This window comes from Mesoplodon densirostris, chromosome 3 (assembly GCF_025265405.1).
Source record: "Mesoplodon densirostris isolate mMesDen1 chromosome 3, mMesDen1 primary haplotype, whole genome shotgun sequence".
Lineage (NCBI taxonomy): Eukaryota > Metazoa > Chordata > Mammalia > Artiodactyla > Ziphiidae > Mesoplodon > Mesoplodon densirostris.
Genome location: NC_082663.1, coordinates 44168918 through 44186635, shown reverse-complemented (window position 1 = coordinate 44186635; position 17718 = coordinate 44168918). Strand labels below are relative to the sequence as shown.

Sequence of the window (17718 nt, the reverse complement as noted above, 5' to 3'; positions counted from 1 at the left end):
AAGATAATGTCAAGCAAATGAAAAGACAAGCCACACACTGGGAGAAGATATTTGCAAAAGACATATCTGATAAAAGACTGTTATCCAAAATAAACAACTCTTAAAATTCAACAATAAGAAAACCCAAGGGCTTCCCTGGTGGCGCAGTGGTTGAGAGTCCGCCTGCCGATGCAGGGGACACGGGTTCGTGCCCCTATCCCGGAGGATCCCGCGTGCCGCGGAGCGGCTGGGCCCGCGAGCCATGGCCGCGGAGCCTGTGTGTCCGGAGCCTGTGCTCCGCAACGGGAGAGGCCACAGCAGTGAGAGGCCCGCGTACAGCAAAAAAAAAAAAAAAAAAAAAGAAAACCCAATTAAAAAATGGGTCAGGGCTTCCCTGGTGGCGCAGTGGTTGACAGTCCGCCTGCCGATGCAGGGGATACGGGTTTGTGCCCCGGTCTGGGAGGATCCCACATGCCGCGGAGCGGCTGGGCCCGTGAGCCATGGCCGCTGAGCCTGTGTGTCCGGAGCCTGTGCTCCGCAACGGGAGGGGCCACAACAGTGGGAGGCCCGCGTACCATAAAAAAAAAAAAAAAAAAAAAAAATGGGTCAAAGACCTTAACAGTCACCTCATCAAAGAAGAATATAGGGCAAATAAGCATATGGAAAGATGCTCCACATGACAGGACATCAGAGAAATGCAAATTAAAACAATGAGATGCCACTATATACCTATTAGAATGGCCAAAATCCATAACACTGACAACAACAAATGCTGACGAGGATATGGAGCAACAAGTACTCTCATTTATTGCTGGTGGGAATGCAAAATGTTACAGACACAATTTGGAAGACAGTCTGGTTGTTTCTTAAAAAAATAAACATACTCTTAACCATACCATCCAGCAACTATGCTCCTTGGTATCTATCCAAAGGAGTTGAAAACTTATGTCCACAAAGAAACCTGCACATGGATGTTTCTAGCAGTTTTATTCATAACTGCCAAAACTTGGAAGCAACAAAGATGTCCATCAGTAGGTGAATGTTTAAAAAAAAAAAAAAAAAAAAAAAAAACTTGTGGTACATTCAGACAATGGAATGTTATTCAGCACTAAAAAAAAAAAAAAAAAAAAGACCTATTAAGCCATGAAAAGACATGGAGGAAGCTTAAATGCATATTACTAAGTGAAAGAAGCCGATTTGAAAAGGCCACATACTGTATGATTCCAGCTATATGACCTTCTGGAAAAGGCAAAACTATGGAGACAATAAAAAGATCAGTGGTTGCTAGGAGTTGAAGGAGAGGGCAGGGATGAATGGGTGGAGAGTGGAGGATTTTTAGAGCAGTGAAAATATTCTGTATGATACTATAATGGTGGATACATGTCATTACACATTTGTGCCAACCCACAGAATATACAACACAATGAGTGAACCATAATGTAAACTATGGACTTTGGGTAATAATGATGTGCCAAGGTAGATTCGTCGATTGTAACAAATGTACTACTCTGGTGGGGAAGGCTGGTAGTTGGGGAAGCAGAGCATGTGTCAGGACAGGGGGTTTATGGGAACTCTATACCTTCCCTTTAATTTTGCTGTGACCCTAAAATTGCTCTAAAAAGTAGTTTTTAATCATTTTTTACCTTAAAAAATGATTAAGACAGTAAATTTTATGTTACATTTATGTTACCAAGATTTAAAAAAAAAAAAAAACCTCCACTATCACTGAAGACCCATGGCCCAAGTTGACGAGAAAAACCCTAACGTCAAGGATTCTTTTTTGTGAGCCCTGTATGTACACTCATACTACATATACTATGTCCTGATTTGGCACCCAAATAAATATGGCCATCATGAATTTTTTAAAAAAGGACAGATTCAGATGAATAAAAGCTAAATGTGAAAGGTAAAACTCTAAAGATAACTTAGGTGGTTACTTTTTTCACACAGAGGTAGGGAAAAGCATCTTAACTAAAAGTGCAAAAGCAAATCAGAAAGCAAAAAAAAATTAATTTAATGGCTTTGAATTAAAATTTTTCATCAGTAAGGAATGTCATGGACAAAGTTGACAGATAATAAATGGAAGAAGATATTCACAATGTCTAAATCAGAAAGAAGTGTAAAATCTGGAACATACAAAGAATGTCTGCTAATCAACAAGAGAAAGAAAGCAAGCCCAATAGAAAAATGGACTAAATATATGATAGGCAACTTACAGAAGTGGAAACCCAAAAAGATAACATGCATGCATATGAAGAGACAGTTAAGCTAATAAATAATCAGATAAGCGAATTTAAAACAGAGATTTTACTATATACCCAATAGGCTGGCTAAAAGCACAAGACTGAATAATAATGTCAAGGGAATATAAGAACCCTCAGGTCCTACTTATGGGAGTATAGACTGACATAGCTATTCTGGAAAGCAATTATTAAATATTTAATTAAATTAAGTATATATACACCCCATGACCCTGTAATTCCTGTCCTGAGTCCATTACCCAAAGAAATTCTCACTTAGACCCATAAAGGGACATGTAAAAGAATGTTCATCCTTGTGGTGCTGGAGGGGAATAAGAGGTAATTACAGTGTCCATCATGGGAATAGGGAGGAGATAAAACTTGGTGATAAAGTATATGAAATACCATACAGTAGTTAGAAATAATGCAATCAATTAGGAATATGTCATAAACATAGTGGTGGGGAGTAAGAAAAAATTATGAGATCTTCAGCACAGTAACATTTTTCTAAGTTAAAATTACAAGCACAAAAAAATAGGCACACGTAACAACATATCTTTTAAAACACACACACAAAAAGAATGGCTGCTTCAGGGAAGCAGAGGAATAGAATTCACTGACACTTCTAATAGCTAGTCCAGGAAGAATTCAAATCATTCAAAAATGGGTAAAAAAGAAATCAGCAAAGGCAGCACAGGATCTGTACAATACAACAAGGAAAGAAAGAGGAGGGAAGGATGAAACAAGAAATGAGAGCTTAAAAAGCTTAAATCCTCTAGAAAAGCACTACATGATTCCTCTCTAAGAAAACTGCTCTCCCCAACAAAACAGCCTAGCCCTGGCCCAATCACTTAATAGTAGAACCCATCAGTCAAGAAGCTGTGTCCAACCAGTCAGAATGGCCATCATCAAGAAATCTAGAAACAATAAATGCTGGAGAGGGTGTGGAGAAAAGGGAACCCTCTTGCACTGCTGGTGGTAATGTGAATTGGTACAGCCACTATGGAGAACAGTATGGAGGTTCCTTAAAAAACTAAAAATAGAACTACCATATGACCCAGCAATCCCACTACTAGGCATATACCCTGAGAAAACCATAATTCAAAAAGAGACATGTACCAAAATGTTCATTGCAGCTCTATTCACAGTAGCCCAGAGATGGAAACAACCTAAGTGTCCATCATCGGATGAATGGGTAAAGAAGATGTGGCACATATATACAATGGAATATTACTCAGCCATAAAAAGAAACGAAACTGAGCTATTTGTAATGAGGTGGATAGACCTAGAGTCTGTCATACAGAGTGAAGTAAGTCAGAAAGAGAAAGACAAATACTGTATGCTAACACATATATATGGAATTAAAAAAAAATGTCATGAAGAACCTAGGGGTAAAACGGGAATAAAGACACAGACCTACTAGAGAATGGACTTGAGGATATGGGGAGTGGGAAGGGTAAGCTGTGACAAAGCGAAAGAGAGGCATGGACATATATACACTACCAAACGTAGGGTAGATAGCTAGTGGGAAGCAGCCGCATAGCACAGGGAGGTCAGCTCGGTGCTTTGTGACCGCCTGGAGGGGTGGGATGGGGAGGGTGGGAGGGAGGGAGATGCATGAGGGAAGGGATGTGGGAACAGATGTATATGTATGACTGATTCATTTTGTTATAAAGCAGAAACTAATTTAAAAAAAAAAGAAAAGAAGCTGTGTCCAGGCACAGGGTTGAGTTTTTAATGTTCCACTCCTAAATACAAAAAGGCAGGCAAGGATCATCAGACTTTTGAAGAAAGTCACCTACATGAAACAAAACAAACACAGGGAAAAAGAAGTCTAAGAACCAGCAAAGGGAACAGAAATAACATTCAAATGAAATTAAAACAATCCTCAGAGAAAAAAATAAGTAAAGGGTATGAATTTCAGATTTAAAAGGCCCGTTCACTGTGTCTTGTATAATAAATAAAAAGTTCCACATCAAGTTACACAATCATAACATTTTCAGAATACAGAAGACAAAGTAAAATCCTAAAAGCTTTAGAAGAGTTTAGAAAAAGTCATAAACAAAGAACCAGAACTCAGATTATCAAACTAAGCAGCATCACTAGTATTTCACGTACAATGAAGCAATTATAAAGTTTTTGGGGAAAATTATTTCCAACCTAAAATGTTACTCAAACTAGGAATCAATCTTCTGTTTTATGAATCAATTACGAAAGTAAAGATATTCGCAATCTCTCAAATTTCTTTCCCATGCTTCCTTTCCCAAGAAGCTGCAGGAAAATGGGCTCCACTGAAGTGGGGAGGCAGGGGAATCAAGATAGAAAAAACATGGGATTCAGGGAAAAGAAAGGTGACACACGAAAGAGGTGAAGGGTAATTCTTGGGATGAGAGGCTAGAGAGGCAAGTCTATCCTGGAGAGGATAGAGGAATCAGGAAAAAATGAAACTGATAGATCACTGTATACGTGATAGAAACTAACCATGAATATAGTCTAATGCATATCCATGCTTAGAAAGATGTGTTAAAAACTATGAACATAAACAGATATGAATAAATAGCTGTGCTTCTGGCAGAGGGTTTCGAAGTAAATTAGCAATAGAAACACAGATCAAGTAAACAAAACAAGGTAATGATTAACTCTAGTAAAAACAAAACAGAAGATTGAATAATAAAGGAAATGCAACCATAATATATTACATGGTTCACATATGAATAATATATACACAGCCATGATATAAAAACTGAGTACGGGTTTTTATGCAAAAAGTGTGGTAACTATTAGGAGAGTGCGGAGGGAAGAAGTGTGAGTGGAGTATATAGGGGAAAGGGGGGAGCTAAATATTGGTATTGGAGGGGGGTTGGATCCAGGACCCACCACCTAATCCCCTCCACCCACCCCCTATCCCCAAGGATACCAAAATCCCTGGGCGCACAGGTCCCTCATATAAAATGGTGTAGTCTTTGCATATAACCTAACATCCTCCACATACTTTAATGATCTCTAGACTACATATAATACCAAATACAATGTAAATGCTATATAAATAGTTGCCAGTGGAGGGAAAATTCAAGTTTTGCTTTTGGGAACTTTCTGGAATTTTTTTCCAAGTATTTTTCATCCATAGTTGGTTGATTCATGCAGAAATCTAAAAAATCAGAGTTGAAAGACTGTCAACAGACACTCATGGTTAAACCTGGGAGCCAAGATTTCACTTCATTTTCTTTCTTTTCACAACTATATTTAAGTTTTTCCACTATTTTTTTTTGCAATAAGAGTATCTAGGTATTAACTTAGTATAGCATTCATTGGCCTAGTATGTATTTCTGTAATAGGAAATTTATTTTCATGAAAAAAATATTTTACTTAAAAAAGAGCTACCAAAGTATTTGTTATCCAGAAGGTGAGCAGGCAATCTATATTTTTCGTTATTTGATTTTATATCATTAGCCTGAACATTCAAGATCTAATGCTAAGAAAAGTCCAGGGTTTTAGTTGGTGGCTATTTCAATCTAGTTTACTGACGATTTCACTACAAAGTCACGTTATACCTTAATATACTATAGACCCAAACTTTCATTCCTTTACAAAAATTATCTTTGACACCTCACAGAACAAGGTTTCTCCTGATTACACAATGATCTATGCATATAGATGTGTTAAGAAGTATAGATTACTTTTACCCAATTTTCTTTTTTTAATACTTCAAGTACACACACATACATGTGGTTAGCCTTCTGCTAGGGTTTCAGCAGGCAGCAATTTCATAAACTTCTGAGAATCTGAATAGTCTATATTAAACCGCTGCATTTAAATGTTTACAAAGGACAAATGCATCTTGGTAATAGCAAAAGCATTTCTTCTAAACTCAACTTCCTTCTATCAAGAGAATTACTCTAAAAAAAAAAAAGAGAGAGAGAATTACTCTGAAATTAAGGTGAACATGGGAATTAAATTTGCTTTAACCCGATGAACTCTGATTCTCGAACTCCCCTTCACACTTTAGAAACTTCCTCTCCACGGGTTTTTTCTCTTTGGGACAGGCTTCAGTGAGCCAGTAGCTTCCTAGACTATAAAATGTTTGACCTCATCCACTGATTTTTGATGAGAGAAATGAAACTACCTGGTGTCACCAGGCCCTCTCTTGCATCAGAGTCAGACTTAAAAGTAGTAGTTACTCAAATTCATAGAGACTCACAGTAAATTCATAGTCACTCAAATTCATAGAAAGTAAACAGTGATTGCCAAGAGCTGAGGAGACGGAGGACTGGCGAGTTACTGTTTAATGGGTATGAAGTTTCAGTTTGGGAAGATGAAAAAATTCCAGAAGTAGATGGTGGTGACGGCTGCACAGCAATATGAATGTCCTTAATGTCGCTGAACTGTACACTTAAAAATGGTTAATACAGTTAATTTTGTGTTACGTGTATTTTACCACAATAAAAAAAACTGAAGAAAAATAGTAGAAACAGCATTTCAACCTGCTCTGGACTTCAACAAAATGAAACACTACTGCCATAAGTTTACCTTCATAGCCCAGGTCCTACCACTTCCACCCATCTTCCCATCCACATCAACTTTATAAAATATATAGGTGAACCAGATAGAAATAAGTGGTAGGGGAAAACAACAGCTCCCTTATCTTGATTTATTTCTCTTATTTGCCTAGGACCTCCCCTAAATTTGTTTTCAAATCCCAAAGAAACTCATATTATCTTGATATGAGTTTGGTTTAAACAGTTGTTATCCTGACAGGTCATCACCATTGCAACCTGCTTCAACACCTTACAGAGTCCAATCTCCTACTGCCTTATATCAGGAACCCTGGCAATTCCCTAAGCAGCCTGAAAGCCAAACAGGTTGGGCAAAGGTTTTACAGCAAACCTACTAAATCAAAGGATACACTCTATAGCACTACACTCTCTCCTCTCTCCTTTCCTTTAGCTGTAAGTGGCCCCCAACCCAAAATATTCAAGCCAGAATGAATTCTCACTAGAAAATTTAGAAAACATCCTCTATAAGACATCTACTAGTCAGCTCCTCATCCAATGGATGAAGTCCTTAACCTAAAAACAGTTTTACCTTTTTGCCTTAACACATACCTGACAATGAAGCCACAGTCCTGTTAAAGGTGTCTTCATTTGCTCCAGAAGAATACCTATCCTGTAAGAAAAAAGAAAAGACTAGTTTTCTACTCTGAATAATAAAAATGTGTAATCTATCTCACAAATACTACAAAATTTTAACAACTGGGTTTTGTTCAGAACAAAACAATTATAGAATGTAAGATTTTCTGAGTCACTGCATGTTCCTTTATTAATTACTCTAAAACACCTCCACTTTAACATTGTACGTATAGCATATTAATATATCACTTAAAACACTGGTCAGCAAACTACAGCCACAAGACGAATCTGGTGGGCTACCAGTTTTTGTAAATAACGTTTTACTGGAACACAGCCACCCTCAATTCATCTAGGTATGTCGATGGCTGCTTTTGCACTACAATAGCAAAGTCGCAACAGAGACCATAAGGCCTTCAAAGTCTAAAATGTTTACTACCTGGCCCTTTATGGGGTTTGCTGACACCCAACTTCAAATAAAATTTTAGCCACCCTACTTGAAAAGTATAATCAAATACTATTATTATATAACTACAATAACCAAAGTAATACATGAATAAATCAATACCTGCCAATACACAATACAGGTTACAGAGTTCAGTATTTTACCATATACTCATCACATCTGTACAGAATAAAGTACAGCACAGAAGGAGAGTGGCAGATAACAATTTCTACAGTAAAGCACTACAGAAATTTATTTTTAAACTTCAATTGTTTTTGTATGAAGTGAAACTAATGTACTCACATTTTTAAAAAGAGAATTAATTCTAAAGTAAAGAAAACCACTTATGCACTAAAAACAGTGTATCTACAGATGTATCTCGCAGGTGCACTAAAAATCCAATGAAATGGTGGATGCCAGCTACAGGTCAGAATATTCATGGTTAATTTCAATCAAATTTGTCACAGAAATAGTTCAAGATTGCCTTTAATGCTCCCAAATACTGACTGTCCCATTTTCCCTACTTCAGTCTCAAAATTTATTCGCTATTAATACATACGCATTATGCTTGCAATGGTGTAACGACTGTTGGACTCAGAAAATTCATAGCTAAATGTCAAGTTAATTTTGGAACCTTCCAACATTTCTCAGGGTATTCCTGGGTTAATGACAACATGAGTAACATTTTTCTCACTTCTAACTCCTAGGATGTCCTTATCATCATTAAATCTTTATTTCCTCTCCAACAAGCTTCCTCTACTTAAGGCAAAACTTTTGAACAGAGCTCTGAAATTCTTGCACATCAAAATCAGAATTCAATAATTTAAAAATGAAAAGTGACCTAAAATTTACAGACAATACTTTAATTGACTGCATTAGAAGAATCACAATATTTTTTCAAATAAATTCCTTTAAATAAACCCAAAGCTGGAGGGAGTGTACCAAGGTAGGTCTCTTCAGGTAATACTTTCATCTAAAATTTCTTTCACAGAAGACACTAAATGACTTTAAAAACTACCTTTATAAAGCTCGAAAGTCATCCAGTTATTTTTCTGACTTATTAAAAATAGATAATAGAATCCTGGAAATAGCTTGGGCTACAGTATAAAGTTCCAATTTATGATTACCATAGACATTAAAACAAGAAAAGTAATCCAGTTTTCCCTGTTTAAACTGAAACCCTGAAGACTTTTTTCTCTTTTCTAGTGGCCAAGGTATTACTGGATGAATGGAGCCCAAAAAAGGCCTGGTTTTATAAGTGTTATAACACTTTCAGCATTATATAACTGTTAAAAAAGTAATGAAACACTCTGGCACCAAAGAATCGAAAAATTATTATTATTAGACAATCTTCAGACTGTGGAATTTAATGTCCCAAATACATTCCAAGGCAAATTTAAAAAAAAATTTTTTTCAACAGAATTCATCTTTCATCATAAAAAATCCTTAACCTTTTTCATTACCTTAAAAATAAATTAACTTCATATTTCCTTCCAGCTATTATATCACTTCTCTGCTCCTTTGTAGGCAAAATATCTTGTCTACAGTTGCTGCCTGCACTTTCTCATATTCCATTTTTCCTTCAAGCCACTCTAGTCTAGCCTCCATCCTCACCTCTGCTCTGAAAAAGCTTAAAATAAGGATATTATATAATAAAATTACTACTTTTATGTTCCATCCTACCAGAACTCTCAGCAGCATTTGAAACAACAGACTCTCCTTCCTCTTTCCAACATTCTTCTCTGGCTTAAGGAACACACACTCCCCTGGTTTTCCTCTTGCCCCACTGGCCACTCCCTCCTCAATCTCCTTTGCCAGCTCCTCCTCTAACGTTCCTTTAAAGTTGGAGTGCCCCACAGTTCATGGCACAGCCCTCAGTCTATTTTACTCTATCCAACTTTACCCAATCTCACAGCTTTAAATCCCACTAATATATAGGTAATTCCCAAATTTGTATCTATAGCTCCGATCCCTCTCCTAAGCAACAAATTCATATTATCTACTGACTGGCATTCTTACTTACATGTTTTCTTAGGTATCTCAAATTGAACACAGCAAATTCAGAATTCTTGATTTTTCCCCTCCCAAATTTGTTCATCTTCCACGTATTTCCCATTTCAGTAAAGAGCACCATCATCCATCTAGTTGCTTAAATTTAAAAACCTGGCATCACTCTCTCTTTCATTCCCCATATCCAGCCCATCCAGTCCTATCAGCTCTATGTCCACCACTATCTCCAGGGTCCTCTCCCTCTCCTCCTTTCCTCTTTCCTTCTCGGATTTCATTTTCTACCAATCTTGCCTTATCTCACTGTGCTTCAGCCATACTAGCTATAGCAGATTGAATAATGGCCACTCAATGATATTGTCCTAATTCCTGAAATGTGTAAATGTTACCTTATTTGGAAAAAAGAGATCGAGCAGATATAATTAAGCATTCTGGGACTTTCCTGGCAGTGCAGTGGTTAAGAATCTGCCTGCCAAAGCAGGGGACACGGGTTTGTGTCCTGGTCCAGGAAGATCCCACATGCCGTGGAACAACTAAGCCCGTGTGCCACAACTACTGAGCCCACAGGCCCTAGAGCCCGTACCCTGCAACAAGAGAAGCCACTGCAATGGGAAGCCCACACACTGCAACTGAAGAGTAGCCCCCGCTCGCCGCAACTACAGAAAGCCCGCAAGCAGCAACGAAGACCCAATGCAGCCCAAAATTTTTTTTGAAAAAAGAATTCTGAAATGAGGAGATTACCCCAGATTATCACAGTGGGCTCTAAATGTCATCACAAGTGTCCTTATGAGAGGCAAAGTGTATTAACACAAACACAGAGAAGGCCTGTGAAGACAGCAGAAAGAGAGGCAGCCACAAGCCAAGGACTGCCCATAACCACCAGAAGCTGGAACAGGCATGGCTTCTCTCCTAGAGCCTACAGAAGGAAGACAGCACTGCTGACACCATGATTTCTAACTTCTGGCCTCCAGAACTGTAAGAGAAATTTTTCTGTTACTGTAAGCCACCTAGTTTGTGGTAATTTGTTACAGCAGCCATAGGAAACTAATACATTGTACTTCCTCCTGTTGCCCTGATACCCCAAGTTTGTTCCCTTCTCTGGATCTTTACACATCATGTCCTATTGGGACTGCTTCAGGTCTCCAGCTCATGAGTCATAGTCTCAGGGAAGCTTTTCCTCTCCATGTGATCTAAATCTACCCCATCCCAATCTCTCTCTCTCTCTCTCTCCTTCTCTCCCCCTCCCCCTCCCCCCTCTCTCTCTCTCTCACACACACACACACACACACAGTTTCCTGATTTTTTTCATAATATTTTTCACTCTATATTTGATTTTCAATGTGCTTATTCTGTCTCCCCCAGTAAAATAGAACATCCATGACAGTGAGCCCCTTATCTATCACATTCACCACTATCTCCAGCACCAAGTATGGCTCAAATATAAATGTGCTGGGACTTTCCTGGCAGTGCAGTGGTTAAGAATCTGCCTGCCAATGAAGGGGGCATGGGTTCGATCCCCGGTCCGGGAAGATCCCACATGCCACGGAGCAACTAAGCCCGTGTGCCACACTACTGAGCCTGCACTCCACAACTACTGAAGCCTGTGCACCTAGAGCCTGTGCTCCGCAACAAGAGAAGCCACCGCACCACAATGAAGAGTAGCCCCTGCTCACCACAACTAGAGAAAGCCAGCAAAGCAATAATGACCCAACGCAGCCAAAAAAGAAAAATAATAATAATAATAAAAAAAATGTGCTGAGTCTTAGGTCTTAACATTACCTTATTTTTAGAACACTTAGCTATAAAATATTTATAACCTCTTTACCCATCCAAATGCACCAATTGAGAAATTTCAAAATGTTTTAAACATAAGGGTTCTCACAGGTGGCTACAGATAATCTATTTGCATTTTGATGAACTCATTTCTTTTTACCTTATACGTACTCTTATTATTTTCAATTCTGCAATATCTTACTTTTTTTTTTTAGATCTTTTGTCTTTCCAAACAAATGAATACTTGCATTAACATGTTAAGTTGTTTTTTTTAAAACATGGTAGGGTTTTGATCTCAATTACTTGTCAGGTCTGCTACTCAAGAGAACTTATAGCTGGACAGCTTATGAACCTTGAAGATGCCTCTTCCCTGTCCATTCAGGGACCTATGCAGACAATTCCATGTGTTTCTTCCCCAGCCCTTTAAGGACCTTTGTAAATATCCTCCATTTTATGCCCAGAATACCCTGAAATGCATCAGAGTACTAAATCAACTTGTACAGAATACCAAGATCTCATCTCCTATTCTAGGTTCCATGTCAAATAAAGCTGAGTTACGTTGTCCAAATAAACTGACCAGATAGGTTGCATCAGATAGCATGCCACGTAAAATTTAAATTTTGGACAAAATACATCTCTCCTCCTATGATCTAAAACAGAAATTAAAGCCCCCAAATACAGACAATACCATCCTCCATCCCTTCTTCTGCTTCATCAGTCCAAGCCAGATCAGCCCCATTCACATTCCCAGTTGAAGTCTGGTCCCTTCTTCAGTTTCTCCAGCAATTGCTGCATGGAGTTATCTTCTAGAATTAATGCAGCTCCTTCAGCACCTCCAGAGCTAGAGAACTCCAACTCTGAGTGTCATGTATCACACACAGACCTAAGGTTCCAGATGACCTATCATGTCACATAAGAAAGAGCAAAGCACCTCAAAATAGAAACAATAACCAAAGCCCAGGAACAAATGTGTCTGTTGCAAACGCTTACAATCTAAGACCTAATTTCTGTACGTGACAGCATTTTCCAAATAAAAGTTATTTCCCCAAACAAAAACATTTAGCAATCAAAAGTCACGTCGACGTTATCAACTGCAGACTATACCACAAACCTACTGTGAGGGCAGAGTATATAGAGAGAAAAAAAGGGAGAAAACGAAAGACTCTCTGGTTTTAGGTTCTCGTGGGCATCAGCCAATCTCCATCAGTTCACTGGAATCCTTTGATCATAAACTGCCAATCCTCCTTCAAGAGGATTCACTTTTCTCTATCCCCTGGACTAGCTCGACCAACATTTCTACCACCATTGCAATCTCTTTAGCCTTCTCCTCCGCCTTCTCATACTTGTCACTCTGCCCTTGACTTCGTCATTTAGATTTGGGAGATGAGTGAGAGCACTTTCCTGGGTTTTTATTTGGATGAACATATTGTGTATCTCCCACAACTTGCTCCTATTCAGCATATATGATTTTCTGTGCTCTTGAGTAAGAGACACAGTATCCTCCCACATCTCATTGATGACTAGCAGCAGAAATTGCTGGAAATCTTCCTCAGGCTCCAGCACATCAACTTCCTTAGGTCTGCCAACTCAACGATGTCCAACCACCACATTTTCCCCTGCTACTTCAGAACTGCAGTATGAACATGAACAAAGAAGCCATGAACTTTACTTTCTTATCTAAACAGTTATTACAAACTTTGCTTTTACTGCTTAATAAAATTATAATTGTGGATGGACTAATTATCTCAAGCTGTTTCCACTTTAATCACAAGAGTATCTGCCTTCTGAAATATGCCACAAAAAAGGCAAAAAGATCAGACAGAAGTGATCACTGTGTAGACTTACTCCCAGGGTCATCTAACAAGAAACATTACAACTAGCAAGCAAACCCAGTATCCTGTTACAGTCAGCATACTCATCCATTCAACCACTCATCCCAACAACTCTGCATGCAACGTGCAAATGCCTAACCACTGGGATTTCTGGACTGCTGCAACTGTTAACATTATCAAATTTCTCTCAACCCCACATCTTTTATTATTCTATCTTCAGGTGGTACACTCACTTCAAAAACTAGAATTGGGAAGTTCTGAGAACTACCAGAACAGTAGCCTGTTAGTTCAAAATTATATAAGCATGTATCAATATTAAATCTCCAAGTAAGGATCCTGAGAAGCATTCAGAAGAGGCTGATCACATAATAAGGACCTAGTGTATAGCATAGGGAACTCTACTCAATACTCTGTAATGACCTATATGGGAACAGAATCTAAAAAAGAGTGGATGTATATGTATAACTGACTCACTTTGCTATACAGCAGAAACTAACACAACATTGTAAATCAACTATACTCCAATTTTTAAAAATTAATTAAAAAAAGAAAAGCGCTGATCACAGATATTGTTACCAATCCAAGATGGTCTCAGAGCCAATATAAATTGAACAAAAAGGAAGCCCAGCTGTCTCTTGAAATGGAAATTCAATTAGAACAACCAATCAAAATGGTGCCTTTAAAAGAAAATAGGCTGAAGAAAAGACCTCAGATTGTTCCTACATAAAAATGTCATGGGGCTTCCCTGGTGGCGCAGTGGTTGAGAGTCCACCTGCTGATGCAGGGGACACAGGTTTGTGCCCTGGTCCGGGAAGATCCCACATGCCGCGGAGCGGCTGGGCCCGTGAGCCATGGCCACTGAGCCTGCGCGTCCGGAGCCTGTGCTCCGCAACGGGAGAGGCCACAGCAGTGAGAGGCCCGCGTATCACAGGAAAAAAAAATGTCACGTATTCATCCTTAGTTTCTACATTTCTTATTCAACCAAGGCAGGCAAACAAAGCCACTGATTGCACCATGTTCCTTAGAATCAAGTAGGCCAAATAACTAATTGCACAACACTACAAACTGGCCCCACACAAATAGGTACTAAGAATAAGGTAGAAATGTTAACATAAATTAATATTAAACTCAGTATGACCAATATCAAGAAACAAAGTATGTTACTGAATAGCACAAAGATTTCCAAAAGGTAAATCTGGAAGCCTGACAGTTGACCATCCTCAATTTCAGACACCCTTTGCAATAACCATGCACAACATGCTACAGTGAAGTATACTGTTTGAAGAATAGTTAGTGAAGACAAAAATCTCAGAGTAAGAAAAAATAAAAATTAGACAAGTCCAAGTGGAAGAACATCTGTATCTGTGAGTTAAACTTTGTATTAGAACAAATCTGCTGAGAACCAGGGAAAGAAAGAACCATAAAATATTCTTTGACCAAGTAACTTCATTTTTGAAAAAAATACTCCCAAATTAAAACAAAGAATAAACTGTAGATATTCGTGACAATATTACAGTGGAAAGATAACATCTTAAATTCACACCAACAGAAAATTATTTATGTTATGGTAGCTCTATTCCATGAAATATTATATAACTATTAGAAATTATTTTTAGGAAATTAGTACTATGGAATAGTTAATGCTGAAGAGTGAAAAAGCTGAAATCAAAAATTATTATTATGTACTATCATTACAATCTATACAAAAACATGTTTGGGAAAAATAGAAGAAAATTTACTAAAAACAGAGCATTTGTGCTAGTGAGCAAGACTGTTAAGTGATTTTTCTCCTCCTTTCCCAATGGTGTTCCAATATTTTAATGATGGGAAGACTATAAAAAGATAACATACAAAAGATGTTACTTCTAAAATAAGTCCCAAAACAAGAAACACGATAAATTCAGACTTCTAAAATAAGTCCCAAAACAAGAAACACCATAAATTCAGATTAACATCTTAGGTATTTTAATATAAACTTTATATACATACAGATCAAATCCAATTGAGACAAAGAATTACTTATCTTATGATTTGGGGTAAATTAAGAATTTCCACTAAGACATCACTTGAAATAGAAAGTGTCAGAATTGACTAACATAAAAACCAACTGGAAATTCTAAAAGGAAAAAAATCAACTTTTGGAGACATTTTCAAGTACATAACACTTACGTAAAAGCAACCCGTTAAAATACACTATCTTCTAAAGTAGAGTCTATTCACCTTATTAAGTCAATTTTCAAGTCAAAACTGAAATCCAAAACCCACTCCATAACCCCTTCTTCTGAATTCTAATGTAACTCTTCAAACACCATTGAGAAAAAAGATCTGCTGATTTGTACATTTGAAGATCAAACTGATATTACCCTCTGAATCAGCCTAATGTTTTTATCTTGAGAGCCCTGCTTGTAGGAAACCAATTTTCAGAATTCAAAACGTCAACCAAAATCAAATTATATTTTTTCAGTTTTCTATATGACTGTATCTCATAGACATTCAACCACATTAGCATAAGCTTGCTTTCACCCACAAGTCCTAAATCACTGAGAGTTAAATTAAATTGTTAATATTATTATATACATTTTAGTTTTTAATTATCAAATTACCTCAGACTATTTTATTCTATTTGAGGCTTAGCGTGCCTCTTCATCATTCCCCATGAGATAGTTAATAACAATCACACGGAGATAAGCACAGCAAACTGTAATTTAGAACTTTCTCACCACAGTCATTTTCAACTTCGATAAAATCTGCAGCATTTAATAACTGCAAACTTTAAGTTTTATTACCTTCTCAAATACAGGAACATAGGAAGACATACGAGGTTTGATTATTTCTGCTTCCCAATCTTCATCTCCCATGGTGGCTTCCAGTTCTATTTTCATAAAAATACAAACATGCACATTTAGCTTCGATCAGAATCGTATCTTTAAAAGCATAAACCCTCATAATTTCACATATACCCCGCCAAACTACTCAACTAAGTGTTGATCCTCCCCAAAAGTTTTTGCAAGAAAAGCAATTAAGTTTTGTTTCTTCCCTAGAGACAGCATTTATGTCCATCCTTTTTCTCTTTAAAAATTAGATGAACCACTTACCTAATCACTCTAGCAATCACCATGTCCCCACTGATGTTTAGGCTTTCTCCCAAAATCTGCTGATAGAATTTATCTTCTCCAACGAACAGTCCCCAAACATCTTATTGTATATTAAGGGGAGGGGAAATTTTTCAGATACTACTCAAGGTTTCTCCCTTCACATGCCTCCCTTCAAAAGTAGGTAAGACGTTTAGCTTGAAGTTTTTGACTAAGTTTCTTGGGGTGGGGGAGGGGGGAATCAAGGCCTCGAAGTTTGTCAGGGAAGGAAGCAGTGGTTAGGTGGCCCAAATACCTCCAACAAAGGACTCGGTTCGCCAAGGAGGATTTATACACAGTGTTACTACAACCATCCCCGTTCAGAGAAAAAGGCGAGCAGGGGCTGGTCAAAAAGGCTCCTTCACCTCCTCTGCAGGCCTCAGCCTCAGACTTCGGGCACCCACGGTGCTTTTGGACCCTCCGGCAGGAAGCAGAATGACGCCAGAGGACTGCTTCAAACCCCCGCCCACCCCATCCGTCCTTCAGTCGGCCCAAAGTCCAGCTACTGGGAAGCCCAGAGGGTCGGGACGAGGCGCATACCGGGGGGAAAAAAGCCGCTGGCCCACTCACCTCCCTGCTGCTTGCTCTCCCGGGGTCCTCACAGGCGCTGACGCCGCTTAAACGGCTGCACGTGCAGGACGCCGGCTACGTCAGGTGCGCCCCTCCAACAACAAATGGCACCAGGCGATGAGTGCCATCAGCCAATCAGCGGTCAGGCAGCTGCGCCGTCCCGCCCCCATCTCCAGACTCTCCTACCCTACTTGTTGGCGTTCTAGGCCGCGGTGGCTGGACCCATTAGGCTCCTCCCAGAGTGGCCCGTTAGGCCTGGGGTAGAAAAGCTGGCTGTGCGCCGCTTGTCTCTAGATTCTTGGGTGGGGTCCTCAAACTGGGGAAGCTATAGAATATCCGTATGCAAGAGCTGCAAGTCAAAGCTAAAAACAAGGCTTCCCTGGTGGCGCAGTGGTTGAGAGTCCGCCTGCCGATGCAGCGGACATGGATTCATGCCCCGGTCCGGGAAGATCCCACATGCCGCGGAGCGGCTAGGCCCGTGAGCCATGGCCGCTGAGCCTGCGCGTCCGGAGCCTGTGCTCCGCAACGGGAGAGGCCACAACAGTGAGAGGCCCACGTACCGCAAAACAATGAAATAAAATAAATAATTCTCAAAGTTAAAAACAGAAGAGGAATAAA

General features: G+C 38.9%; 1 protein-coding gene and 1 pseudogene across 3 annotated transcripts in view; both read right to left on the bottom strand.

Annotated features, from left to right (window-relative positions):
- Window positions 1–16257, bottom strand: part of DDX4 (DEAD-box helicase 4) — a 68466-nt gene extending 52209 nt beyond the window's left edge. For all 3 annotated transcript variants that reach the window (XM_060092898.1, XM_060092900.1, XM_060092899.1), the window contains exons 1-2: window positions 16186–16257; window positions 7322–7382 (exon numbers count right to left, since the gene is read on the bottom strand). In XM_060092898.1, the coding sequence (XP_059948881.1) occupies window positions 7322–7382; window positions 16186–16257 (133 nt within the window). The remainder of the gene's footprint in view (window positions 1–7321; window positions 7383–16185) is intronic.
- On the bottom strand, window positions 12814–13177 carry LOC132485208 (MORF4 family-associated protein 1-like; annotated as a pseudogene).
- Window positions 16258–17718: the final 1461 nt, after the last annotated feature.